This window comes from Cervus elaphus, chromosome 21 (assembly GCF_910594005.1).
Source record: "Cervus elaphus chromosome 21, mCerEla1.1, whole genome shotgun sequence".
NCBI classification, from domain to species: domain Eukaryota; kingdom Metazoa; phylum Chordata; class Mammalia; order Artiodactyla; family Cervidae; genus Cervus; species Cervus elaphus.
Genome location: NC_057835.1, coordinates 12844572 through 12871738, shown reverse-complemented (window position 1 = coordinate 12871738; position 27167 = coordinate 12844572). Strand labels below are relative to the sequence as shown.

The 27167-nt window shown below is 49.6% G+C and overlaps 1 protein-coding gene across 1 annotated transcript in view; it reads left to right on the top strand.

Annotated features, from left to right (window-relative positions):
- The window catches only part of TG (thyroglobulin), a 235546-nt gene that overhangs the window by 33317 nt on the left and 175062 nt on the right, over positions 1 to 27167 (top strand). Inside the window, exons 18-26 of the mRNA XM_043880093.1 lie at positions 725 to 879; positions 2162 to 2318; positions 4259 to 4483; positions 12718 to 12867; positions 14957 to 15127; positions 18606 to 18722; positions 19230 to 19345; positions 21027 to 21135; positions 25911 to 26102. Of these exons, the coding sequence (XP_043736028.1) occupies positions 725 to 879; positions 2162 to 2318; positions 4259 to 4483; positions 12718 to 12867; positions 14957 to 15127; positions 18606 to 18722; positions 19230 to 19345; positions 21027 to 21135; positions 25911 to 26102 (1392 nt within the window). The remainder of the gene's footprint in view (positions 1 to 724; positions 880 to 2161; positions 2319 to 4258; positions 4484 to 12717; positions 12868 to 14956; positions 15128 to 18605; positions 18723 to 19229; positions 19346 to 21026; positions 21136 to 25910; positions 26103 to 27167) is intronic.

Here is a 27167-nt window from a genome sequence, read left to right as displayed (position 1 = left end):
AAAAAGTGAAAGTGAAGTCGCTCAGTCGTGTCCGACTTAGCGACTCCATAGACTGCAGCCTGCCAGGCTCCTCCGTCCATGGGATTTTCCAGGCAAGAGTACTGGAGTGGGGTGCCATTGCCTTCTCCGGTAGAGGGGCAAAGGACACAAATTTGTCACAAAGTATTCTGAAATAGAGACTGCTATCCTGAAAAAGTTCAAAAAGGTGATTTGGACATATAAGTGACTTGTCCCCCTGATGGTGACTGAGTAGCTAGAAGTCAGAGCTAGACTTGTCATGAGTAAGGGACTTGGGAGAAGAGAGGTGTGGGTCCTGAACTCTTAAAATGGAGTGCAGGGTTGCTGGGCACATTTGTGTAGGTTGTGCACTGCACAACTTTAGTCTTGCACAGAGGCTGCGGTATCTACTCTGAACGGGCCAAAGCAGGTGTCATGGCCCCACTGAGTGCAAGGTAGTATGGAAGATTTTCCAAGAAGAATGTCCAGGACCTCAGCCTGGGTTTAGAAGCTGAGGCAGGACTGGGCTTGCTGTGAGGGTGCTAAGTAATTTCAGAGACAAGCTGGCATGCTGGGAAGTAGTTAGACCCAGAGGGTGGCAATGCAAGATGGCAGCACTTGTGGACTCCAAGTGAAATGAAGAAGGGTTAGTTTTTGCAGAGAAAAAAACCAAAAGAACCCCACAGCTCTTTGCCCCTGTGTGCTGACCTCTGGTGCTCGCCCGCAGGGCCCCAGTTCTGGCAGACTCTCCAGACCCAAGGGCAGTTCCAGCTCCGGCTCCCAACGGGCAAGGCGTGCAGTGCTGACTACTCTGGCTTGCTGCTGGCGTTCCAGGTCTTCTTGCTGGACGAGCTCACGGCCCGCGGCTTCTGTCAGATCCAGGTATGTGCCCACAAGCAGGGCTCGGCCTGAGCTCAGCATCACTGGGCAGAGACCCTCAGGGCTCAAGTGAACCTACAGTTCAACCCTCTTTCATTTTGCCAACTGAGACCCAGGCTGAGAAGGCAGCTCAGACAAGGCCAATGACACAGAGGTAGAGGTGGGACTGGCCATCTCCCTGGCTGTTCTACCTGCGCACAGATACCACTCCAAATGTGTGCCGAGCACTAGATTGTGCCAGGCAGTGTGCACCCCTTGGCACGGCTTAGCTAATGCAGTCCTCACAGGGACCCTGTTATTATAACCGTTTTGTGATGAGTTAAAATAGTTGGGCAGTCACACAGCTGAGAAGTGGTAGAGCCACAGAATCCCCTGCTTTTACACAGCACCTTCATTCACCTTCTCATTCACCTCCGACGCCCCAGCTTCTGATAAACTAACACCCCCAGGACTCCACACAGAAGCTCCTGGGCCGTTGCCTTTGAAAGAGCACAGTGCAGAGTGCACGGTGAGGCTCGTGTGGACCCCCAGCCCTGCCCTCGAGGTAACCAGGCCCTGCCACCATCCATCCTCCCAGCCTGCCCTGCGGATGGTCAGCGGGCGCTGTGGGGCGTCCTTAGGTGGGGCAAGAAGCCAGGCTGCGTGGTCACACTGGAGGAGCCGGTGGGGGCTTCCCGGGAGGGAGGCTCGTGTCCTGCTGGGTGTGAGTCTTGCAAGGACTTGAGCAGTCAGCAGAAGTTGTTTCCCCAGTGAATTACGGCCCCATGAATTTGGAGTGTCTGAGCTTTCTTTGTCTGTGTGTGTGTGTGTGTGTGTGTGTGTGTGTGCCATTTTTATTATTTTTTGAGAATCTTTACCTTTTTTTCTAAGCATATTTTTTGTTGTCTATCTTCTTTTCACATGTACATGTATCTCTTCTTTTTCAATCCTTTCCCCATGTACGCTTGCTCTTGATACAACCTAACACCTCTGTCTACAAGCTGTGTAGCCAAGGCAGGCGATTCAACCGCTCTGAACCCAGAACCTCAGTTTCCAGCTCTCTCAAGGCTGTGCCCTCCCAAATGGCTCGCAGGAGGCGGTGGGGGTGCAGAGCAGCCTTTCGAAGGGCAGGGGAGGGCCCGGGAGTTCCGATCACCCTGGGGTCAGCTCCCACGTCAAGGGGCAGTCCTGTTCTCTCTGGGACCTCCTCCAACAGTAAGATAAGCCAGTTTCGGTGCCCGGCGTAGCTCGGCAAAGCTGGCTCCCGGCTTCGTGCTCCTGAAATCCCGCCTGCATCTCCGTGCAGGTGAAGATGGCGGGATCCCCTGTCTCCATCCCCGTCTGTGACGACTCCTCGGTGAAGGTGGAGTGTCTGAGCAGGGAGCGGTTAGGAGTCAACATCACGTGGAAACTGCGGCTTGCGGACGTGCCCCCCGCCTCCCTCCCGGACCTGCGGGACGTTGGTATGTTTCCTCACACCGCTGCCCTGAAGCCACGCAGACTCCTTGGGTCTCAGTGTCCCCGTCCGTCGGATGGAGCCAGTGCGGCCCCAGCGCCTGCCTGTGGGGCCAGAGAGCCCACCATGTGCCTGGCCCATGGGTGGAGCTGGTTACTGAGCAGTTTATGAAAAGCAATAGAGTTCTGGCCCATAGCTGACTAGCGCTAAATATAATAATACTCTCTGACTGCTCTTGAGAATGTTTTCTAATTCTTCTCTTGGTTTTCTGGGCACAGAGAAGGAAGACACGTGTGAGGAAGGGGAGAATGAGGTAGGGTGAGGGAGTCCCTGTTAGTTTATAATTTTTGCCCTTTCTACTTCCAATCAGAGGACTTCTCAGACCACTGACACTGTTTACACCCATCAGTACACGGTTTGGAACTGTGCAATGATGGTATGGATGAATTGAGAATAGAAAGATTTAAGAGGGAGTAGAGTGGACTTTAAGACCGTTACCCTGAGCCAGGGTAGGACACAACCCATGGGCTTCTGACGATATGGTGAGAACTTCTCCTATTTCTCCTGCACTATCTCAAACGCCCAGGGTCAGGTCTGGCTGGACCTTGACTGCTGCTCTATGAGGGAGAACTCACAGAAAATGCCAGAGTGTAACCCAGGAGGCAGGCTTCATCTCAGACATTCTGCAGTGCTTGTGACAGTAATTATTAAGGCCACCGCCCCCCCCATAGCATTATGAATTGTGTTGTTATTTAGTCTGTAAGTCATGTCAGACTCATTTGTGACCCCATGGACTGTAGCCCGCCAGACTCCTCTGTCCATGGGATTCTCCAGGCAAGAACACTGGAGTGGGTTGCCGTGTCCTTCTCCAGGGAATCTTCCTGACCCAGGGATTGAACCTACATCTCTTATGTCTCTGCACTGGCAGGCGGATTGTTTACCGCTGAGCTGCCAGAGAAGCCCCAGCATTATGAATTAAGGGCCCCTGTTTGTTGTTCTCTGGCAACAGACTACACAGTTTGGGTGTGTTTGAAGCTGCAGATGGAGGCAATGGTTATTCCTGGCGTCCACGGCCTGGGGCTGCGCTCACAGCAGCCATTGTGGTGGGAACATTCATTGCAGGCTGGGGTGTCCCAGCTCCAGGTGTGGGTCCCGCCCATCTACTTCCTTCCTAGGAAACCCTCGTGGTTCCGCAGCTGGAGGGTTGTCAACTTTAAGCTGAACGTTGAGGTGGAGGCTCCACCCTCCCTCCAAGCGGCCCCATCACACCCTTTCTTGTAATCCTCACCAACCCCAAAAGGGGCCTTCCCAGCCCATTTTTCAGATGGGGAAACTGAGGCTCAGAGACGGTTGCTTGGCAAAGGCTGAGACAGTCATGCATCTGGACAGTGTACCTTAGATGAGTGACGTGGGTCACTATATTCTCAACCAGTGAGGGTCACAGTGCATGTGTGCGTGCTAAGTGGCTTCAGTTGTGTCCGATTATTTGCGACCCCATGGACTATAGCCCACCAGGCTCCTCTGTGCATGGGATTCTCTGGAAAAGGATACCGGAGTGTTACTACCTGTTGCTACCGGTTGCTACTCTGTCCTCCAGGGGATCTTCCCAACCCAGGGACTGAACCCTTAAGTCTTAAGGTCTCCTGCCCTGGCAGTCAGGTTCTGTACCATCAGCACCGCCTGAGAAGCACTGAGGGTCGCATTGCTGCCACAGAAATAACGGGAGCTGGAGACCTGGATTGGAGTCCTGGATGTGCTTCTGATTTTGTGACTTTCGGTCAATCAACCCCCTTCTCTGAACCTTAGTTTCTCCCTCTGTAAATTGAGACACTGGGTAAGGCTTATGTCTCCTTTCAACGTGGACATTCTGGGCAGCTCTGCACCTGGATCCTCCCCGACCCCAGCGGGAACAGTGATGTGACACTCCTGATTCCTCTTGTCTTGCAGAGGAGGCCTTGGCAGGCAAGTATCTTGCTGGGCGATTTGCAGATCTGATCCAGAGTGGAACATTCCAGCTTCATCTGGATTCTAAGACTTTCTCAGCAGATACCTCCATCCGCTTCCTCCAAGGGGACCGCTTTGGCACCTCTCCCAGGACACAGTTTGGGTGCCTGGAAGGATTCGGCCGAGTCGTGACCACCAGCAATGCCAGTCAGGATGCACTGGGGTGTGGTAGGTGTCTCCTGTCTCGCTGGACCGCTGTTACTGGGCCATGCCACTGGGGGGATGGCCACAGAGCCCTGAGGGAAGTTATGCTGACATGCAGAGTGGGGAACCCTTCATTTATTTATTCAGTGGAAGCATTTCAGATGTCCAGCTGTATGCATGGGCATATAGCTATCGCCCACCGGATAGTAGCTAAAACTGGGGGCAGCATGGAGAAGGAAGCAGTCCCGTGTTTGGGGTTATCCATCCTCTCTGCTCTTGCCGAGCACAAACCTGCAGCCTGGGTTGCGCTGTGTTTGTGGAGAAGGCCGACGTCCACCCTGTGCGTGCTCTGTGACTTATCCCAGTCTGGTTGCAGCAGCACCTTTCAAATCACCACCATCCCCAGATGGCCAGCGATCAGCCCAGGGCACGGCAGCTTGGGGGTGGTGAGTCCTGGTGGAGGTCATGGGGCTGTTCTTGGCTTGACACACGAGCAGCCTCGGAAGCACCCTCACTAGCCCGTGCCTGCTGGCTCCCAGAATGGAAGCTTTGTGCGTTTCCTGTCGCTGCTATAACACATGGCCGCAAGCATCGTGGTTTAACACAACACCCACTTATTATGCTGCCGTTCTGTAGGTTTGAATTCTCACACGGGCCCAAATCCAGGTGTCGTCCGGCTGCATTCCTACCGGAGGCCCTGGGAGGGAATCAGTTTCCTGATTGTTTTCCAGCTTCTAGAAGGTGCCCACATTTCTCGGCCCTTGGCTTCCTTCCTTCTTCTCCAAAGCTGGAAGTGCTATACTTCTCAGGCCATTCCTCTGCCGTGACAGCTCCCTTGGAAATTTATCCATTCATTTATCTTTGGTTGTGCTGGGTCTTCGTTGCTGCACGTGGGTTTTCTCTGGTTGCTCGGGTGAAGGCCGCTCTTCCTTGTGGTGTCCGGGCTTCTCACTACGGCGGCTTCTCTTGTTGTGGAACATGGATTCTAGGACAGACAGGCTTCAGCAGTTGTGGCTCATGGGCTTAGTTGCTCCTTGGCATGTGGAATGTTCCTGGACCAAGGATTGAACCCATGTCCCCTGTGTTGGCAGGTGAATTCTTATCCACTGTACCACCATGGAAGTCCTTTCTTTCATTTCTTTTTGTTTATATTTATTTTTAATTTTATTTTATTGGAGTGTAATTGTTTTGCAGTGTTGTGCTAGTTCTGCTGCACAGCAAAGTGAATCAGCTGTCTGTGTGACTACACACAGCTGGATAATGCAGCAAACTCTCCCTCTTTTAAGGCCAGTTGACTAGAGACCTTATTTCCATCTGCAGCCTTAGACTCCCTTTGCCGCATGACCTCACGTGTTTACAGTTTCCAGGGACTAGGACGTGGACCTCTTTGGGGGCATTGTTCCATCTGCTACCGAAGCTTCCAGGGTCTCACAGTTGGAAGCCTGCCTCCCACATGACATGAGACACAGAGGCTTTTTATTGAGCTGAAGAGAGAGAAGATGTTTCTCAGTTATTTATTTTTCCACTATTTATATTGGTTGCCACACAAAAGCTAAAAGGCCTCTCCTTTCTTGAAATCCATGCCAAGTTCTAAGCTCCACACTAGATATCACATGCTGCTAACTCAACACAGAGACCAGAGACAACAGTTCTTGCTAATATTTACAGAGAACCTTGAGTTGATGAGACATTGTCACAAATACTTAGCCATCACAATCTCCCCCGGTGGCAGGTCATCTCCTCACTTGACAGGTGAAGGGGTGGAGGCCCAGATGAGGTGAGGTCATGGGTCTGCAGGGCTGACTCAAAGGAGAGGTTTGGTTCTCTGTGGATGAGTCACCCTAGGTCCTCCGGGACCAGCCTTCATGATCCTCCCACCTCACAGAGCTGCCCAAACAAAGAGGACAAGAAGCAGAAGCAGGTGTGGATGGTGGCACCCCCCCAGGGTGGGTGAAGCAGAGTCACTGCAGTGGGGGTCTCTGCAGCACCTGGCAGTGGGTTCTCAGGCTCGCTGTGAAGGGCCCTGGGCTCCACTGCCAAAGACTTGGAGTGTGTGTGAGTGTGTGTGTGTGTGAGAGAGTGTGTGAGAGAGTGTGTGTGTACATCTGTGTATTGTGAGTGTGTGTGTGAGAGTGTGTGAGTGTGTCCATGAGAGTGTGTGTGTACATCTGTGTGTTGTGAGTGTGTGTGTGAGAGTGAGTGTGTCTGTGAGAGTGTGTGTGTACATCTGTGTATTGTGTGTGTGTGAGTGTGTGAGTATGTGTGAGACAGTGTGTGTGAGAGTGTGTGAGTGTGTCCGTGAGAGTGTGTGTGTACATCTGTGTGTTGTGAGTGTGTGTGTGAGAGTGTGTGAGTATGTGTGAGAGAGTCTGTGTGAGAGTGTGTGTGTCCGCGAGAGTGTGTGTGTACATCTGTGTATTGTGAGTGTGTGTGTGAGTGTGTGAGTGTGTCCGTGAGAGTGTGTGTGTACATCTGTGTATTGTGAGTGTGTGTGTCCGTGTGTGTGTACATCTGTGTGTTGTGAGTGTGTGTGTGAGAGTGTGTGAGTGTGTGTGAGAGAGTGTGTGTGAGTGTGTGAGTGTGTCCGTGAGAGTGTGTGTGTACATATGTGTATTGTGAGTGTGTGTGTGAGAGAGTGTGTGAGTGTCTGTATGTCTGGGTGTGTATGAGTGTATGTCTGAGTGTGTGTATGTCTGAGTGTGTTTGTGTGTGTCTGTGAGTGTGTGAGTGTGTGTGTGAGAGTGTGTGTGTGTACATTTACATGTGTGTATGAGTGTGTGAGTGTGTGCATATGTGTGACAGAGTGTGTGAGTGTGTGTATTGTCTGGGTGTGTGTGTGTATGAGTGTGGTGTGTGTGTGTGTATGTGTGGGTGTGTGTGAATGTGTGTATGTGTGATTGCGGGTGTGTGTATGTGTGAGAAAGAGTGTGTATGTCGGTGTGTATGTGAGAGTGAGTGTGAGTGTGTGTGTATGTTGGGAGGAGGGTGTTTTTTAGAGCCACCCCAGGTGGTGTTGATGAGGGAGTCTGAGCCCACTCTGAGGCTCAGTGGCCCCGGGTGTCCCCTCTGGAACACGGAGCCAAGAGGCGGGGCGGCCGGAGATGGTGAGAGGGGCCAGCCAAGTGCCAGCTCCCCATTTCCTTCATGTAAAATAAAGGGGGTGGCCTGGAATCTGGGCCTAGGTTTTCTCTAGGGACCTTGATTGATGGTTAGATGAGCATTTCTTGTCTCCCAGGACAGACAGTCAAGTAGGAGATGGGAAGAAAAGATGAACCAGGAGCGCAGGTGGACTTTCCTGTTGGGTGTTGAGCAGTGAGGGACCGGGAATCAGAACCTGGCCTGGGGTGACCGGGCTCCAGAGAGTGGGAGCCCCAGGGTGGGCCTGGGGAAGGGGCCGAGTGAAAGGTCTGGCTGGGGCTGCAATTACTCCAGGAGGTGGCCACCTTTTTTTGTAAAGAGTCAAAGCAAGTCTTTTAGGCTTTGCAAACCATTCTCTTTTGGTCTCGAGGACTCAAGTCATCCATAGTGGGGAGAAAAAGGCTGTGTTCTAGTAAAATTTCATTTGCCAGACAGAAGGTGAGCAGTATTTGCCCCGAAGGCTGCAGTCTGCCCATCTTAGCTCTATATAAACCTGCATTCTGTTTGTCAACTGGGGCAGCTTTTTACTGATTCACAAAGAATTATTGAGCACACCATTCATCCCTACCCCTTACTCCAAATGCTCAGAAAGGTCCAGAATGGAATTCACAAAAGCAGTACCAAAAGCCCCAGGTTTTTTCCAGTATCTGTGATAGCATCCATCCTCTAATGAGTTTCTGCATTGCTCTGGTCCAGAGAGTTCAGTATCTTTAATGCCGTGGGATGGACAAAGCAGTGGGGGGAATACAATTGACAGTGTCAGGAAGTTGGAAGTCTTTTAAGTCAGATGGATCTGGGTTCAAGCCACGGTTCCACCACTTCCGCAGTGTGGGTTCTTGGGACACTGCCCATCTTCACTAGGCATCATCTGGAAACCAGGGACAGTGATATCTATTTCATGGAGGGTTGCAATTTGCATAGCAGAATATAATCGATACAAAGCATGCCGATTCACACATAGTGAAACTTCAACAGGTGGTTTTGTTGTCAATTGGCTATGTGAGATTTCAACTCAGCTGTGCTGGTTCCATAATTTTTGTTCTGTCCTCTGATTCACAAGTCTCCCTTCTCAACAAGGGCTCTTGGTGAAATCACGCCCTCTGATCCCTCAATCTATTCTAATTGACCCTTTTCCCTTCTGAAGCACATCTGGAACACAGCTGCGAGGCTACAAGCAGAGCATTGTCTAATGGAGATAAAGCAAGGTTTCTGTGTGCTGTCTTGGGGGGCTAATCTGGATGGTCCCCTGGGAGGGGAGTGACTCAGGGGGACCAATGGGAATGTCTGCCTCCCCTTAGTCCGGTAGGCAGGGCTGTCTTGACCTATGCAGTACCTGTTGCGGGAGCGGGAGGCTTGTTTGCAACTCCCATGGGGTCAGTTACATTCAACCTCTTGCCTCAAAGCCAGCCAAATGGCTTTCCCTCAGAATTACCTGCAGGCAGTCTTCATGCCAAATTGGCCCATTAAAGGAGAGTCCCAGGGAAACTGTCTGGATTTTCTATTTCCATTCTGGACAACATTTGCTCACTCATGCACTGCAAGTTCTTATTATAGAGCTTGTTCTCCATGGATTTTTTTTCTAAAGTAACAAGTTGTGTCTTGTTTCCTTCCCCCATTCCTCCTTTCCTTTCTTCCTTCCTCTCTCCTTCTTCCTTCCTTCTATCTCTCTATCCATCCGTCCATCCTTCCATCCATCCATCTTTCCATCCTTTCAACCATCCCATCCAAACTTTCAAAATGCAATTATGTGTCAAACACATAATGTGAAATACTCAGTGAAGCAAAAGTCATGGCCCCACTTTCAAAGAGCTCATAGTCTAGCTGAGGTGAGGTTAAGTGAAAAGACAGCTAAAATATCATGTGAAAAGCCTTTTGCATCACAGTCAGGGCAGTCAGAGAAGGCTTGCCGGGCTAGCGAAGGCTGGTGTGAAGTCATACAGGTGAGTAGAAATTGCTGCTTGGATAAGAGCAGACAAGCAGTGGTGTGTGTGTATGTGTGTGTGCGCCCCTGTGTTGAGCCTGCTAAAGTGATGGACATTCCAGAAATGGAGATTAGTGGAAAAGCAGGCAGTTAGGAAGTGCTGTGGCTTTTATGGGGCCCGTGCACATGGTTCGTGCAGTTGGAGAATGGGGGGTGTGGGGAACGTGGCAAAAGATTGAGCCGGAGTGGTCGGCAGGGACCAGCGTAGAGGTGCCTGGGGGCACAGCAAGGGGCCTGGTCTGGTGGGGTCCCCCAATGGGGAACTTTTAAGTTGGAGAGTGACAGGGCCAGGCCAGGGGTGGGCTTGAGCAAAGCAGGCTAAGGAGGGAAGGATGCTCCCTGTCCTCAGGTAGTTTTCTTCAGCACAAATGTGGCTGCCTTATTTGGGGACCCTGGGATCCGGTTGGCAGGAGGGATGGCATAACCCCAAAGCTTAGTGAAACTCGAAAACTCAGATAGGCCAAATGGCCTCATTTTATGGAGGAGGGAACTGAGGCTGCAGGGGTTTTCCAGCAAGTTCCATGGGGGGATTTAAGTGAAGGATAAACACCCAATTGTTTCTGTGAAGAGGACCCACTTGCTGGAGGAGGAGGCTCACTGTGATGTATACAAGGGTTCGTTTGGGTGGAAAAGACACTTGACGTCAGAGATGGAGAGAAACACAACACGGTTTCCTTGTGCGTGGTCGAGAGGCCTTAAGTTTGTGGCAGCAAAGATCTCAGCTTTCATTTTCCTGCCCCTTTGCTTGCACCCGGGGTTTGGAGGCAGCAATTCAGGCTGGCTGCACAGGTTTTTTTTCCTTCAGCAATGAACTTGGAGACTGCTTTAAAAAAAAAACAAAAAAAAAAACGCCCCAGCACGGAGGTAAAAATACTAGAGATGATCAACAATGTGACTCATAGAAGTAATGAAACTCCCCTCTGAGCGAGGGTGTACATGGAGCCGGGCAGGCCGGAAAACACAGCGTTCTGTTTCCAAGATGGGCCTGGGTTTCTGATTTACTCAGAAACACTACACGCATATGAACACACGGGAGAGTAGCTGTCAGATCCACGCGGGCTCTGTTCTAACAGGTCCCACACGTATGGGCTTCATTTCTTCGTCAAAAGAAGGTGGCTGAATTGGTGGGTGGAGAAGAGGCTTTGGTTTGGTGAGAATGGGACTCAGATCCCACCCGTATCAACTCGCTGCCTGGTTGAACTTGACCCTGAGCATCAGTTTCCTCCAGACCAGAATGGTGCTAATGCCTTTTCCATAAGGTGGTGACAGTGAAGCGTCTGGCAGTGAGCTTGGCATAGTCTATAATTTTACTTCCCCACTGTCCTTTACAGTGGGCAAAGGGGCATCATGCATGGATGTCCTGAGACTCAGCTTTCTCATCTGTGGAATGGGCTTAACATGCGAACTCCTGTACGTGGGGAGGTGATGTACATGCAGTGCGTACACAGAGGCGCATGAGGCACTGGGACAGTGCTCCCAAGAGCGGGCATGCTTCTGACTCCCACCCTCCCTGAGTAACAGCTCACTTCTTCCAGAAGTTACTTGACAAACTCAGGAACACCACCCTGGACCAAGAAAAAAAGCAAGAGGGAACCTCTTTCTCCCATCCCTTGTCTGAGCTTTCCAAAACAGTGTGGCCAAGTTCATACCCTCGCCGGAGAGCAGAGCTCTTGGATGCCAACTTAGAACCTTTATGAGACGGGCATCTGTCCAGTTTGGGTTTCTGTTTCCCAGCTCGTGTCCTGTTGGAGGAAGCACAGTAGGAAGGGCTGCGAGTGTTAGAGCCAGAGGGACAGAAGGCCCTGAGAGTCTGCAGACAGACAGGGGCGCACAGGCAGGAAGCGAAGGAGCAGAGGGAGGCATCCAGGGTGCCGACAGGAGCCGGTCCCCACTCCCAGGGTCACACCTGGGGTTTCTGAGAAATCAGAGCCTCAACACCCTGACCGCTAGTGCCTCTGTCGATCCCGTGCCCCCGGCATCTCACGCCCCAGGTCTGAGCCCCGCCATCACTGAGTGACTCAGAGGAAGAGGCCATGTGAGTGGAGTGAGATGGTGCTGAGCGGTTGAGATCACCCCACGGAGGGAGGGCACCCTGTGTAGAGAGAGCAGGAGTTGAGGTATAAGGAACAACTCCCTCACCTGTAGACTGGGCACCTGTGAGTCTGGATTATGGTACATGCTTTCTGCACATCACTACTGCACTCCAGTGGGATAATATAATGAATCCTTATTTTACAGAGAGGGCTTTCCAGCGGCTTATTGGTAAAGGATCTGCCTGCCAGTGAAGGAGATATGGATTTGATTCTGGGGTCAAGGAGATTCCCCTGGAAAAGGAAATGGCAACCCACTCCAGTATTCTTGCCTGGGAAATCCCATGGACAGAGGAGCCTTGCGGGCTATAGTCCATGGGGTTGCAAACAGTTGGACATGACTTAGTGAATAAGCAACAATAAAATGTCATGGAGGAGAAAATGCAGCCTCAGAGAAGCCCACAGTCATTTAGGCACAGGGAGGAGGGGGGCTTTATTGGGTCTGTCTGATCCCAAAGTTTGCACCCCGCACTGTTCTCCACCACGTTCCCATGGCAACCTAAGGATTGGTGCTCATCTTTAAGGATGTTCTCCAACTTCATCTCATGACACCCTTCTCTTTCTCCACTAAGCTCTAACTCAGTAGCTGGCTCTGTTTGGCTTTTCTCTTTCCATTCCTTGGAGAATCCAAACTCATTCCTGCCTCAGGATTTTCGCACTTGCTGTTTCCTCTGTCTAAAATTCTCTTCTGCATCCTTGCCTGGGGTACTCCTCACCCATCAGGTCTCACAAGTCGTCTCTCAGAGGGGCCTTCCTCACTATCATGCCCTCTGCTCCTGCTTCCCCTCACTCACATCTGACATTCTTGTCAGACACCCTCTCATCCTACCAGCCCATCAGCTCCTGGAGAGCAGGAACCTTGTGGACCTTCTTCACAGCTTATCCTCCACTCTTGCAGCCTCATGCACAGTGCATTCCTAGTGGGCGTTTGCTAAATGAATGAGTTCTTGTCTCATTTTGGAATTTCACAGATCCAATGCATTCTGAGGTTGTCATTGTACAGTAGGTGTCTTGTTTTTTAACCTCGTTACTCCGTTGATCTCTTCTAGTCAAGTGTCCGGAAGGAAGCTATTTTCAGGATGAGCAGTGCATTCCCTGTCCTGCTGGATTCTACCAAGAACAGGCAGGGAGCCTGGCCTGTGTCCCCTGTCCTGAGGGCAGAACTACCGTTTATGCTGGAGCTTTCAGCCAGACTCACTGTAAGTCCTCACGGGTCCTGCCATGAAAGAGAAGCCCTACAGTGCTATGCGAATACATCAAGACAGCTCAGCCTTGATACTCCTGAAATCTGGAGACAGACAGTTCTTCATTTGGGAGGGCTGTCCCTTGCGTGAGAGGATGTTTATTTAGCAGCATCACTGGTCCTTACCTATCAGATGCTGGAAGCACCTCCTTCACGCACACCAAATTGTGACAACCGACCTGTCTCCAAACAATGCCAAGAATCTCTTAAGTGTGGGGCAAAATTGCCCACTCTTGAGCACCACTGTGTCCATAGCATAATCAAAGGGGCACCACCTTTGAATGCCTCTGTTGCATTGAGACCTAGGCCAGACATTTCACTAGTGTTGTCTCAGTCAATCCTCCCAATTATCCTTTCAGATAAACATTATGAGTTCAACTTTTATGTTTAAGAAAGCCAAGACTCATCTGATGAAACTTAGCTAAAGTCGCTCAGCTAGTGTGAAAGTCGCTCAAAAAGTGACATAACTGGCCTTTGATCTTGGTATTGTCTGATTCTGAAACTTCCGATTTTTGTAAGTCAATGTTATCAGATTTAGAAGTGGAAGATGTTTTCCACCTATAGTCACCACCACCGTGTAGCTCATATTCCCTTTCTGGGCCCATGGATCTGTCGGGTCTGTGTGCACGGTGGCCTTCCCGTATGTCATGTGATTTCACTCGGTCTATTTACTTAACAGTCACCTGGGGAGGGTCGGGTTTTCCCTCGCAGGGACCCGTAACTTGCCTCGTTGCACATCTTTTCATGGTAGTCTGAAATGGTGTCAACGTGAGGCAACCGTGGCTACTATTATTTGAAATCTGAGTCGTGTTTGGAGTTGTAAAATAATTAATCAAAAGAGATCAAGTCCCCTTCTGTGATAGAGGAGGTCTTCTTTGGTCAGGAGAGCAGTGGAAATAGGGCGGTATATCCAAGGAAGTAGAAGTCAGAGGAATTCCCGAGGCTGGAAGTCAGGCATCCCTTCTAGAGAAGAGATTCTTCCCCGGGAACACAGCGTCCTTGACGTCCACACGTGGCTCTAGTCACTGCAGTTTGGGATGACGTAAGGCGCTGTCACATGGCCCAAGGGATCCTTTCTGGGAAGGGGTTCCCTGCTAGGCGCTCCTCCTTGTTTGTGGAGGGCGTGCTGCATACACACGCGGTGGGCAGCTGAGCAGGAGGCAGGGGCTCGGGACCCCCGCCCCAAACGCATTTGCTCCCCTTTGCTCCCCACTCTCCCTCCTCCTGTTGTGACCTCGGCCGAGTTACCTTCTTTCTCTGAACGTCCACTTCCAGGCATGGCGGATTAAGACCAGATACGTATTTCTTATTATAAACCACAGTATCAAAGCCCAGGGCGGGCAGGGGGGCTTGTATTACATGTCAGGTGCTGAGCAAGACACTGGGAATAACAGGAAGCAGAACCAGGTGAGGTCCCTGCCCGCTGGGGAGGGAGGCAGACAGCTGCGAACCAGTCCTTCCGCAGACTGGTGGCCATAATCACCACGCTTCTGGCTCTGAGCAGAGATGCGGGTCCAGAGGACAGCATGTGACACTCTGGCGTCAAGGGATGTCAAGGGACTCCCCTGAGGAAATGAGGACTGTGTGGCAAAGAGTTAACTCCCCGAGAACCGGGGAGAGTTGGGCACCAGGAGAAGAACCAGGGGGCAGAGTCGGAGTCCAGAAAATGGTATCAGAGCTGGTGGTACCCACTGATGTGGACACACAGGTGCAGATGGAGGGTCAGATGGGCGGGTCCAGGTCACAGAGGCCCTAGTGGCCTAAAGGTGAGCCCAGACTTTGTCCTTCTGTCAGGGTGGGGACACTGACAAGTCTGAAGCTGGGGGAGTGTGTCTGGCTCAGACATGGGACTTGGATGTCTGATCAAAGACTGGAAGCCGGGCAAATAGGGGACCCCAGAAGCACAACACTGATAGTTTTTTTTGGCCATGCGGAGCCAGGGATTGAACCTATACCCCCCCTGCTGTGGAAGCATGGAGTCTTAACCACTGGACCACCAGGGAAGTCCCAACGTCACTGATGGTTGTATTCATCTTTGGTTCCAGGTGTCACCGACTGTCAGAAGAATGAGGTGGGCCTGCAGTGTGACCAGGATGGCCAGTACCGAGCCAGCCAGAGGGACAGGACCAGCGGGAAGGCCTTCTGCGTGGATGGCGAGGGGCGGAGGCTGCCCTGGACGGAGGCCGAGGCCCCGCTGGTGGACGCCCAGTGTCTAAGTACGTGCAGGCCACTCCTGGGGACAGGGCATGTAATCCCACCGGGCTTTCTAAAATGGGAGAGACACGCAAGATGTGTTTGTCCCCAACCTTTTATTTTGAACACTTCTAAACTATGTAGGTGTTGAAAGAATAGTAGGATGAAAAAATATTCATCACCCAGATCCAAAAATTATTATTGTTTTGCTCTTTCTCTCTCTCTCTTTTAATCATTGGAAAAATAAAAAATATTTCCGACATCATGAAACCTCACCCCTAAGTACTCAGCCTCGTGAGAAATGAATTTAAAAGTCATTCATCTGCTGAGGTTTCCTTTCTTGTGGGCAGCTTGCCCCCCAAAAGTGGTCAGTGTTTCTCCCTCAGTGGGATGTTAGGGGAAGACCCGAGGGCCAGTCCTGCTTCCCGAACTTACTTGCTGGGTGACCCAGAGCAAATTGCTCAACTTCTCTGAGCCTCATCACCCCGGCAGCCTCCTGCTCACTTCCTGAGACACAGTGAGGGTCAATATCATCCTGTGAAAACGACAAATGTTTACTGAGCCCAGCTCTTCGATGAGATAATGGATACAAAGCCCTGGGTGAACGGACAGGTGTCCTACAGTCCTAGGTATAATGGGACGGGGCGCAGAACTAGTTTAATCCCAATGGTGCCCTTTACGGGTCTTGTAATGCTGGGCAAGTCACTTACCTTCAACAGTTTCCCCATCTGCAAAATGGAGATGAAATGACTTAGCAAAGAACTGATAAATGCCAAGGATTTGTGCATGTGTGTCCATGAACAAACTTTCATGTCCATGGATAAAATCTCACGGCAAATCCAGTGAAAATCTTTATGACTTTTTTCCATAATCCGTCCTCTTGGGCAGAAATAGCAGTCGGGGAGTTAGAGCTTTAAGGACAGTCAGAGCTTTAAGGACTCAGTTAGGCAGATCTTTACTGTCCTTTACAAATGAGGGAGAGGAAGGCCACTTGCCCAAGGACCGTGGTGATGACTGCTGTTCTGGGTGCTCGCATCTTAACTCCAGCCCTCTTTGCATCTCTACTACCAGCTCAGCTGTGTGGATTGTAATGCATACTTTTAAAACATTTCCTGGCTCACTCTGGCCTGCATTCATCTGGAGCAGAAAGGCCGTTTCAATCAGTGGCATCAGAAATGTTTACAAGGAACACGGCTCAGCTTTGCCAACTTTGATGACGCCTCCCTGAGGTGCTGTAGGAATAGCCTCCAGATAGGTCCTCAGAATCTCTGGCTTCTTGTGCAAAGCTCCAAACTTACTCAGCAAGAATACTGGAGACACAATGAATGAATGGCTCTAATTATCTGGGCTTCTTCAGAACTTAGGCTTCTTAGGTGGCTCAGTGGTAAAGAGTCCATTTGCCAATGCAGGAGATGCCGAAGTCACAGGTTAGGTTTCTGGGTTGGGAGGATCCCCTGGAGGAGGAAATGGCAACCCACTCCAGTATTCTTGCCAGAACAATCCCATGGACAGAGGAGCCTGGCGGGCTACTGTCCATGGGGTCACAAAGAGCTGGACACGACTGAGCGACTGAGCATGCATGATCAGATCAATCTCCTAAAGGGCACCTAAAGGAAGGGGATTTTCCCACCATCTGAACTCCTGTGGCCAGTTTCACCAGCTGGAAATAGCTGTGTGACCAAATAGAGTGTGTGCCTTGATGCTGACCTTTAATCCTTTTCCCAAGACATCTGTAAATATGTTACATATGTAAATTTGTAATCAACTATAAGGCATGTGGGATGTAACAACAAGAGGATGTATACATCTGCATACTAACTCAATATTCCATGGACTCTTTGGTAACTCAGTTCACAGATTGTTTCTAGTCTCTTTGTCAATGAGTTTTTTCTTAGAGCTCTGCAATGTCGAGATCTCCATCACTGTGGTGTCTCTTAGGTGAAAATCAGCCGATTCTCTAATTGAAGTGCTAAACTTACCACATTTACAGCTCCTGAGACTAATTTAATTGGAAACTGAAAAACTTCAAATTTTATTTAGTCTCCTAGAAGGCTGTGAGCTTCTTGTCCACACCAACCAAGCCTTAGGGACACTGTGCTGAGTATAAGATGGTATTTGCTGGATTGGAGCTTCTGGTCCCTATAAACAAAATATTAAGGAGTACAAAAAATAAAGAAGAAAGGAGGAGATGGAAAGGGCTGATTATGGACTAAGCATATGAACTTGGCCACTTCTAAGATCAATGAGGGCCACTTTGTAAAATGAGAGTTTTTCGCATCAAAGTTTCCAAAGGCTTAACGCCTGTCATTTCTACTATATTAATACTCCCCTCTCCCATTCCCACTCCAAATACACTTTTTTTCCCCCTACACTTATTTTGAAAACTGAGAACAGATTGCTTAGGATGGCCTTGAATATACTGACATGATGAAAATCAACCCAGACACGATCTCATTTTTAAAGCAATGGGGAACACATGTAAATCCATGACTGATTCATGTCAATGTGTGGCAAAAACCACTACAATATTGTAAAGTAATTAGCCTCCAACAAATAAAAATAAATGAAAAGAAATAAAGCAATGGATGTGTGTGAGGATGAGGGCTTACATGTGTTGGGCTTAGTTGCTTGGTTGTGTCTGATTCATACCTATTTATCACCACATCTTCAAAAAAAATCAGTACTCATGTACTTCAGGGCTTATTTTTTTATAGTTACCTGCAAAATATTAGTGCTTTTGAGCATTTTGGCTTGTAAAATGAGTTTCATTCCTAGAGAGCTAGTAACTTGCCATGCTTTTTTTTTTTTGCTTGGTAAAGGGTGAGTTCCAAGTTTCATAGCCTTGAGAAATTTTATTTCTTTCTCCTCTCTTGCCTAGTTCCGTGAACTCGTGACTGTGTCATTGTGACAGATAGGAGCTCAGGTGTGCTGACGGTAGCTGGGAAAACAGATGCTAACGTATCATTTAGACAAATGCTATCATAAAAATGTCTGAGCCACATGGTGCATATTCAGACTTACACGAACCCATGTGCACGTGTTTTATCTTTTAAAAATAATTTTTCTTTCCAGAAAGAGGTCAAGTTGTTTGACAATAAACGTGAGATATCATTATAAATAAAATATTTTATTTGTATAATTATAAATAAAATAATTATGAGATATTAGCATTCAAAGATAAGGACAGGAAATATAAATTAATGTAGAAAATCAGTATCAATGTGAAAAAAGGAGTTGTGAGGATTAACATATATTAAATATTCTTCTTACTTTCAGACAATGAGATGGAAAAAAAGGAGACATGATGAGCTATAGCTGTCAGTATTAGCTATGAGGCAGCTTCTGGAATTGCCCTTCAAAGGGAATTTGTCTTTTTGGAGCACCCGTGTGAGCATAAGCAATGGGTGGGAAGTGATTTCTTGACCTAAAGCTCCTTTTGGCTTCTCTGCAGAGACCCCAGACTCTTCAGAGTCAAATTTCACGGATATGCTTACATTTCAGTGATGCGGAAATTTGAGAAGCTTTCAGAATCTAAGGTGATCTTCAGTGCTGACGCGGCTGTGATGGTCAGGCCTGAAGTTCCCGGTTCTGAGTCCTCACTGACGCAGTGCTTGGCAGGTGAGGGGCGATGGGGGGCCGAGCACGTGGGTGGTGCCATAGGAATACACAGTGCTGATCTTGCAAGACACATCAAGTACAACCTTTGAGATGATAATCAAATATACTTCTTCAGAAATACTCTGTAAGTCAACTGATTTCCAAAATGTACATCTAACTCATAATTTTAGTTCTGAGTTTATAGTACATCCACTGCCTGCCAAGAACGAGGCTCTGCCAGATGTTAATGGAGAAGCACTGAGGGACAGTTGTTCTTTGTAGAGCATTCAGTCCAGCTCAGGAGATGCAGCTGTCTATTTCAAGGGTGAGGCCAGAGACGAATAATAACAATCACCACATACTGAGCATTCATCTTCACAAGAATTTCCTCATAATCCTCCAGTCCTCCACGAGTAGTCACTGTTCCAGTGTGTATGTGTGTTTGAGGGGCAGGGAGTAGGCGTTTGTGTCTGTCCGTCCTCTGTATCGCTGAGAGACAGGTAGCTGACTGTCCCCTGGTTCTTGCAGACTGTGTACTGGACGAGGCCTGCGGCTTCCTCACGGTGTCCACAGCAGGATCACAAGTGTCCTGTGATTTCTATGCTTGGGCAAGTGACAACATCGCCTGCACGACTTCCGATCCGGTGAGTCGTGGCAGCCGCGTGGAAGTTCTGTCTTGTGTCTGTCCTACATCAGACATGCCCTCATTGAATCGACACCACTCTGAGCAGAGGAGGGAATGAGATTATCAACAAGTGGTCCCACATTTCCTCCATTTCTTCAAAATGATAGGATTTTGGGAAATTGAAACTGGAGGGGACTGGTGATGGCTGAGGATGAAGCTGACATAGGGACTATTCATCTGAGCAGCATCATTTCCTCATAGATTCATCAAAAGAGGGTTGCAGTGATGAGCCCCTTGCCTCTGTCCCCCACCCCCATCTCACTGGGCAACTTGGGTCACGGGACACACCAGAGCCCCAAATACCATCTGAGTCCCAGACTCCAGCATTCTTTCTTATTGTAGAAGTAAAATATGATTATAACTTTAAAAAGGAAAAGATAAGTTAAATATTAGAGCCACATGAAATTGTTCTTTCCATACGTCAAAGTGGTAGGGTATCGGCAATTTCAGCAGATGGGTCAGGGTGCCTGTAATCTGGGACCTAAAACTCAGGTCCTTTCCTCCTGCCGGAATGTTTCCTGCTTAAAGGCCTTTCTTCCCTCTGCATACCACCATCTGTTCAACGAGTTTGATTTTTATCTAAAAAGCAAGGAGAGTGATTGCTTTCCAAAAGCCTTTGTTTTAGCTTCTGCCCTCCCCAAATTCCCAAAATTGAACTGGGAAACTCAAAGTTGGGTAACTCTGGAAGAGGCAAAGTACTAGAAACAAGACACAAATGGATACAGATTTACCCCACCAAACCCACACAGCAAGAGCCCTGGAACTAGAGATCAGAGATAAACGAGAACGACACGATTTATAGACGTCTAACCTCCTTATTTTCAAGCTAAAGAGTCTTCCCCTGATCCTCACCACATAACAAGCCATGTGCCAAACAAGGTCTTCCACGGGCTGGCCCCTGCCTCTCTCTCTCCCACCCACCAACTGCCTCCCATCCCTGTAACAGACAGTCCCTGAGAACCACTGGACCTAGTTAATCGAAACACCTGTGGGATCCCAGGTCTCCACCTCCACCATGTCCTCTGCTTAAAATCTCTTGTTTCCCCCTGACAAACTCTTATTTATACATCAGAACCCCACCTGGATTCACTTTTCCTGGGAAAGTTTTCTAGCTTCCGTTTCTCAATAGAATTAACCACTCCTGATTGCCCTCTCCCCAGAACACCTAAATTGGCAGTGTCGCCCAGTGATTGTTTGGAAAATAGAATCCAGCTGGGATTCATATCTCTCCACTCCATAATTAGCTGTGTGGATTTTGCAATCTACTCATCCTCTTTAAGCCTGGGTTTCCTTATTTTAAAATGCACATATCAATAACACCTACCTGATAGAGCTGTTTTAGAAGTTACAAGAGATAATCACACACACACACACACACAAAGAATTAAGCACTCCTTTTTCAGGGGTAATTATCTCCTCTTTTATGACATGTATCTTTGCAGTTAACACTCTGGCTGGAATTTACTGCTTACCTATCTGCGTGTTCCAGTAGAAAGGGAGAAATTAAGGAGGAGGTTTCCTCTCTTATTTATCTCTGTAGCCCCTGAGCCTAACTTTGGGTAGAGTTTGGTCAATGTTTGCTGAATTTATTATTATGTTAAACATCACAGGACGTTAATGGAGCTTCTTTCCATCTTCAGGGTGAAGACGCGTTGGGGACCTCGCAGGCCACCAGCTTTGGAAGTCTTCGGTGTCAGGTGAAAGTGAGGAGCAGGGAAGGAGGCCCTCCAGCTGTGTATTTGAAAAAGGGTAGGTTGAAGATCTGGATGACTGGAGGGGCCCACTGGATTCACGTGTTCAGTGTTTGGAGCTGCTTTCCCACAGGGCGAGTTTAGAGGGGAGGCACGCTGCCCTGGCCCCAAGGGACGGCGGAGGCCCTCCTGTAGGTGAAGGGCTGAGTTGCAGAGCAGACACAAAAGCTGCAGGCAAAGTCAGCTGAGTCTACCCTTGTGCCCCCTGCAGACCCCTGAGTCTGCCTGTGATACCGGGGCGTTCCTAGCAGGGCCATGGGCCTGGAGCTCCCTGCAGCTGCTGGTACCGGCCCTCCGTCTCAGGGACCTCCACCCCACCTGCTTTCCTCTCTGCTCTCCTCTCTCTCTCATAATCAGTCCAGACCTCCACGCACTTGTCTTTCCCCGCCCTGCAATCAGGAGCGCCTCCGGCTGTAGTGCGCACGCGCAGTACCACTGGCCCGTCCCAGGTAGTGCTAGTTGTAAAGAACCTGTTTGCCAATGCGAGAGACATAAGAGACATGGGTTCGATCCCTGGGTTGGGAAGATCCCCTGGCGTAGGAAATGTCAACCCACTCCAGTATTCTTGCTCAATAACTCAAGGTAAGGCCAAGATTCTGCCTTTCAAATAACTTCTCAGGGGTGCCAAAGCTGCTGGTTCATGGACCGCATTTTGAGTAGCAAGGGTATCTCATAATTTATAGTTTATGGCTCACTTCTCCAGACATCCTTTCATTCCTCCCCTCACAGAGATTCTCGAAGGAAGGTGAAAAGGGTATCATAATCCCTGTTTTACAGATGAGGAAATTGGGGCTCAAAGTGATTAAGAAAGTGGCCCAAGGGCTTATGTATTGCTAGAAATTGGGGATCTGCGTTTGAGCCTAAGTGTGTCTGAATCCCCCATGCGGCCTCACCGAGGGGGACAGGGCGATACTTCTTGGTCACTGTAGCACGTGTGGGAGGAGCGATGGGCCTCTCCCAAGAATCCTATGGCATGCACACTTCTGCCCTGTCCGCGGGGCCACGACTAGGCTCTGCCCGTGAGCTGTGATACCTTTGCTAGTCAGGGCTCCCTGGCCTCACTTCCTGCAGTTAAGGGTGAGGTGCTGGAGCCCACCTGATGGGTTGACCTGGGCCCTGATGCCGCCAACTCTGTGATCTTGGGCAGGTTCCTTGGCATCACAGGCTGCTGGGCCTGCATTAGTCAAACAGGAGCTGCAGGTGGACCGAGGTTGTTGGGAGGTGGGAAAGAGGGTGCTTTAGAATGATGTAATGCCTTTAAAACAGCCTGAGGCATGTGGTGAAGAGCAAGAGCAAGTGGAGGTTTCTACGATTCTTTTCACTCTTGCCAATGGTTTCCCAAAGACCCAAGGCTGTGGCTCTGGACAGGAAGACAGGGCAGGGAGCCTGAGCGAGGACTAGGGGGTTGGAATGAAGGTGGCAAGCGTGTCACTCCCCTAGGTCCATGGCTCTGGGCAGGCAGCCTGGCCACCAGCAGCCACAGACTTACTCTGCGAGCAGCTGGCACTTGCAGGGAGGCTCGGTCTGCCCGGGTCCAGTGCCTCAGCTGACCCCGGTAGCAGGCTTGGTCCATGGCAGGGACAAGCGACCATGTCCTTCGGTCTCTGGCTCTTCTTTCACCTAATACCTCCACCCTGTCTTAAATGAGAGCTCCCCTGGGAGGAGGGAGTCCAGCAGGGTTCTGTTTTCTCTGATCTCTGGCCAGGGTTTTAGAATTTCTGCCCCAGTGTTTATTCCAATTATTTTTACTACCCGTTTTGAAAAATAACAGAGCACAGAGATCATTTTCTGAAACAGAAAACCCAAATAAAACTAGTAACCCCTCTCAAAAATGTTCTTGAAAACTCTGCTTTGGCCTTTTATCATTTTTTAATGCAATTTTATTTCTTTTTAAGTATTTGTTATTTTTTTCTCCTCATCTCCTGAAAGTTTATACTTTGGAGGAAAATTGCGAGGGAAATTGTGAAGCTTCTTTGCTGCCAAACTGAATCAAGGACAGAACTGTTTTTTGCCCTTTTTTGTTTTGTTTTGCTTTTTATTTTTTCAAGCAGAAAATGCACAGACCCAGCCATTCTGGATTGTGGTGTAATGGAAAGAGAAGGGAGGTGGGGGTAAACTTGATCTGGGTTTAGACTCACCCCCAATGTACTAGTTCTTTGATCAGGAATGCCTTCTTTATTTTACTTTCTGTAAAAGTGGGAATACAGTGCCACAGCTGAGGTAGAAAGGATACAGTTTCTGAAGGTCTCTCGAAAACTCCATGGTGCCCAGTAGGTAGTCAGCATGTCTGTCCACATGCTGGAGCTTAGGTGACCTGGAAGATGCTACAACTTGGCTTGTCCTTCAGGGCCATCCTCTGCCCAAGCCCGTGGTCTTGACCATGGAGGAGGAACCACATGCTTTTTCAGAGTAAAAGGGAGTCAGGGCCTGAGGGTTCCTTGGAGATTGTCTAGCCCTCCTTTCACAGAGGAGGCCTAGAAACAGGAAGCATCTGGTCACACTCCATCCAGGGGACCCAAGACTTCAGGCCCTGCCTCCCCCAGCTCGGGAGGATCTCCCAAACCTGCTCCATTGCTCAGGACTCGACCACCGTGTGGGTGAACCCAACACGGCACACCCCATATGTGTTTACCCAGAGCCCGCAGTAGGGTACGCACTTCAGCAGGTGCTGTGGATGCGCATCTGATCAAAATCAGAATCACAGCTGATAGAGGAATTGATCCAGCAACAAGAGCACTTCAGAGGGTGATCAGTGCCTTGACGAAAATGAAACAGGACATTGGGGTAAACGTGGACGTAAGGTACCTAGAAGAGACACATTCATGAGAAAGTGGAACAGTGGTTACTAGGAGCTGGGGGTAGTGGGATGCAGAGACAGTGTTTGATGAGGACAGAGTTTCAGTTGGGAGGATGAAAAACATTCTGGAGGTAGATGGTGGTGATGCTGCAGATCCTGTGAATGTACCTTTTTGCCTTTGAACTGTACACTTAAAAATGTTTAAAATGGTAAATTGTCCATTATGTATATTTCATGACAACTTAAAAAGGAAAAGAAAAATGGACATGAACTGCTTTGGGTGCTCAGTGAAGGAACTTCCCTCAGATGTCGGAACGGAGGATGGGGAGGGGCCCACGTGCCCACACCTCAGGGCAGGGCTGTGTGGAGGATGCCCTGTGAGCTGAGACGTGGCCCTACCGTCCGGGCAGCCCTCTCTGCAGGCGTGGAAATGTTCCATAAGTCTGCTGTCCAGCCTGACAGCCGGTAGCTGCGTGGCCACTGGGCACTTGGAATGTGGCTATTGCAACATGACTCTGACGAACTGGAATTGATATTCGAGGAGTCACACATGTCTGGTGACTCCCGCCTCTGACAGCAGGACTGGGTCCAGGAATCACAGCTGGTGTGGGAGCAGTTGCTGTCCCAAGTGGCTTAACCACTGGGTGAAGGATGGCAGAGCCTTAGTAGAGGCACAGAGAGAGTGTAAGAGAGATTGAGGGTGAGAGGTGAATTCTAACCCAATAAAACTGGGACATGGGCTCTTTAAGTTAAGCTGGGCTTTTGTGCATGATGGGCCTGGCAGTTAGAGGTCAGTCAGGCAGCAGGGGCTGAGTGAGCCAGGGCTTAGAGGAAAAGATGCTGGCTTTTTTGGACACCTGTAATATATCCACTGAGTGTCAGCTAAGGGCCAGGTTCATGGCTCAACCTTTTAATGTCCAGTCTATCTTTTCATCCACTCAACATCATCTGCAAGGGTTACATGCCTGGTTACAGGAGGGGAAGCTGAGATTCTGAGGACCTAAGAACTCACATGCCCAGGGTGCTGCGAAGGTTTGCACTTGGGTCTGTCTGGTTGTGAAGCTTGCACTCTCGACTGTAAGGTCTCCCCCAACTTTAGGTGTGTGAGTTGGTTAAGACCTGGTGACCTGCTAGGCCACTGGGAGGTCAGGGTGACCTACAGCACAGGCTCTGGTGTTCTTTTTGCCACCGACGAACTGTGTAAACCTAGGCCAGACTGCTCACTTGCTAAGGCTCTCTTTCCTCAAATGTAAAATGGACATAATAATAGAACAGACATTTTGGCTATAGTGAAATATATGTGTATATATATATCTGATAAAAAACCTCATATTTGCAAAAGGATGCTCTAAAAATAACTGGCCCGTCTGAGGCAAGAAGCAGCCTGTGGGCTGCTGGGTATCGCGTAGCGCTGTGTGTCTGCAGCTTGCTGTCTTTGGCTGCGTGTGTAAGTGCCGCACTGGCCTGTGGTTTGATGGCACAGAGCAGGGACACGCTGGGGACACTGCAGGTCAACCAGGGCGACTCAGCATCACAGCAGACAACCTGCCTATGCACCACGTGTGCACGTCATTGTGTTACAGAAACGCACGTGCTGGCAGAGCAGGCCGACCCCAACTCCAGAGCGCTGAGCCTGAAATGAGGTTGTCTGGGCAAAGCGTGTGGTCTGCTGTCTGTGTATACAGTTAGAGCTCAGAAGATATTTACTGGTGATAAAACCATAATAAATGCCTGCTCTCCACATCTCCCCTGCAGACCCGCCAAGGTGCGGTGGGCGTTTGTCCGGGTCCGCTGATTTGGGGCCACGTCTCCATGCTCTGCACCCACGGGAGGTCCAGGGGTTTTATGACACAGAGGGCATCTCTCTGGACTGAACTCTGCACCTGTTGTTGTCAGAGGGTCCACTGTCGTGTGACCAGCACAGTTTGCGTTCCTTTTAGAGTTTGAAAAAGTTTATATTTCTGCTTTCCTCCCAGGCCAGGAGTTCACCATCACAGGTCAGAAAAGATTTGAACAAACTGGTTTCCAAAGTGCACTCTCTGGAATGTACAGCCCCGTCGCCTTCTCAGCCTCAGGAGCCAGTCTGACCGAGGTCCATCTCTTCTGTCTCCTCGCCTGTGACCGTGATTCCTGTTGCGATGGCTTCATCCTCGTGCAGGTCCAAGGAGGTAAGGTGACAGTGGGGGGCAGAGCCTCCTCCCTCTTGCACGACCTGTGGTCTGTAAAATTTGAGGGTTGCTGAAGCTAGTATGCACAGCACGGGGAATGCTGTGGGAAGCAGCAGGCATGAGGGGACCACCGTCATTTGGAAGGTGATATTTACAAAATGAGGGACGACTGTGACCCTTCCAACAGGTCACATACTGTGCTGGCCACTTCACATGGCAACACCACGTTTCTCCTTGGTGCTGTCTTCAGGGGAAGTATTTCAAGCTCCATTTTTACAGACGGAGAAACCGAGGCTCAGAGAATTTAGACCAGCGGTTCCTGGTCACCCAGCTTGTGACACATCCAAACATGTGTGGGGTTCTGCTGCGTACCAGGCTTGATACACAAGACGGCATGAGGGTCTGAGGCCTTGGGAGACTTGACTGCAAAGGAGGAAGATGCCAAGGGGACTTGACGGCCAGGGAGGGCTGTCTAGAAGAGGAGAGACTTAGTCCAGGCTTTGCAGGCTGAGTAGTGTTTAGAGGGCTTCCCAGGTGGCTCAGCAGGTAAAGAATCTGCCTGCCAGTGCGGGAGACCCAAGAGATGTGAGTTCGATCCCTGGGTCGGGAAGATCCCCTGGAGGAGGAAATGACAACCCACTCCAGTATTCTTGCCTGGAGAATCCCATGGACAGAGGAGCCTCGTGGGCTACAGTCCATGAGGTCACAAAAGAGTTGGACATGACCTAGCAACTGAGTGCACATGCACGCATGCCGTGTTTAGAGACACGCATGCACGCCGTGTTTAGAGACACGCATGCACAGTCACACCTCGTTTTACTGTACTTCACTTAGTTGTGTTTTTGCAGATGCTGTGTTTTTTTTTTTACAAATGGAAGGTTTGTGGCAACCCTGCATCAAGCAAATCTATCGGTGCCATTTTTCCAGCAGCTTTTGCTCACTTTGGGTCTCTATGTCACATTTTGGTAATTCTTGAAATATGTCAGGTTCTTTCATTATTATTACATTTGTTATGGTGATCTGTGATCAGTGATCTTTGATGTTACTGTTGTAAAAAGATTACAG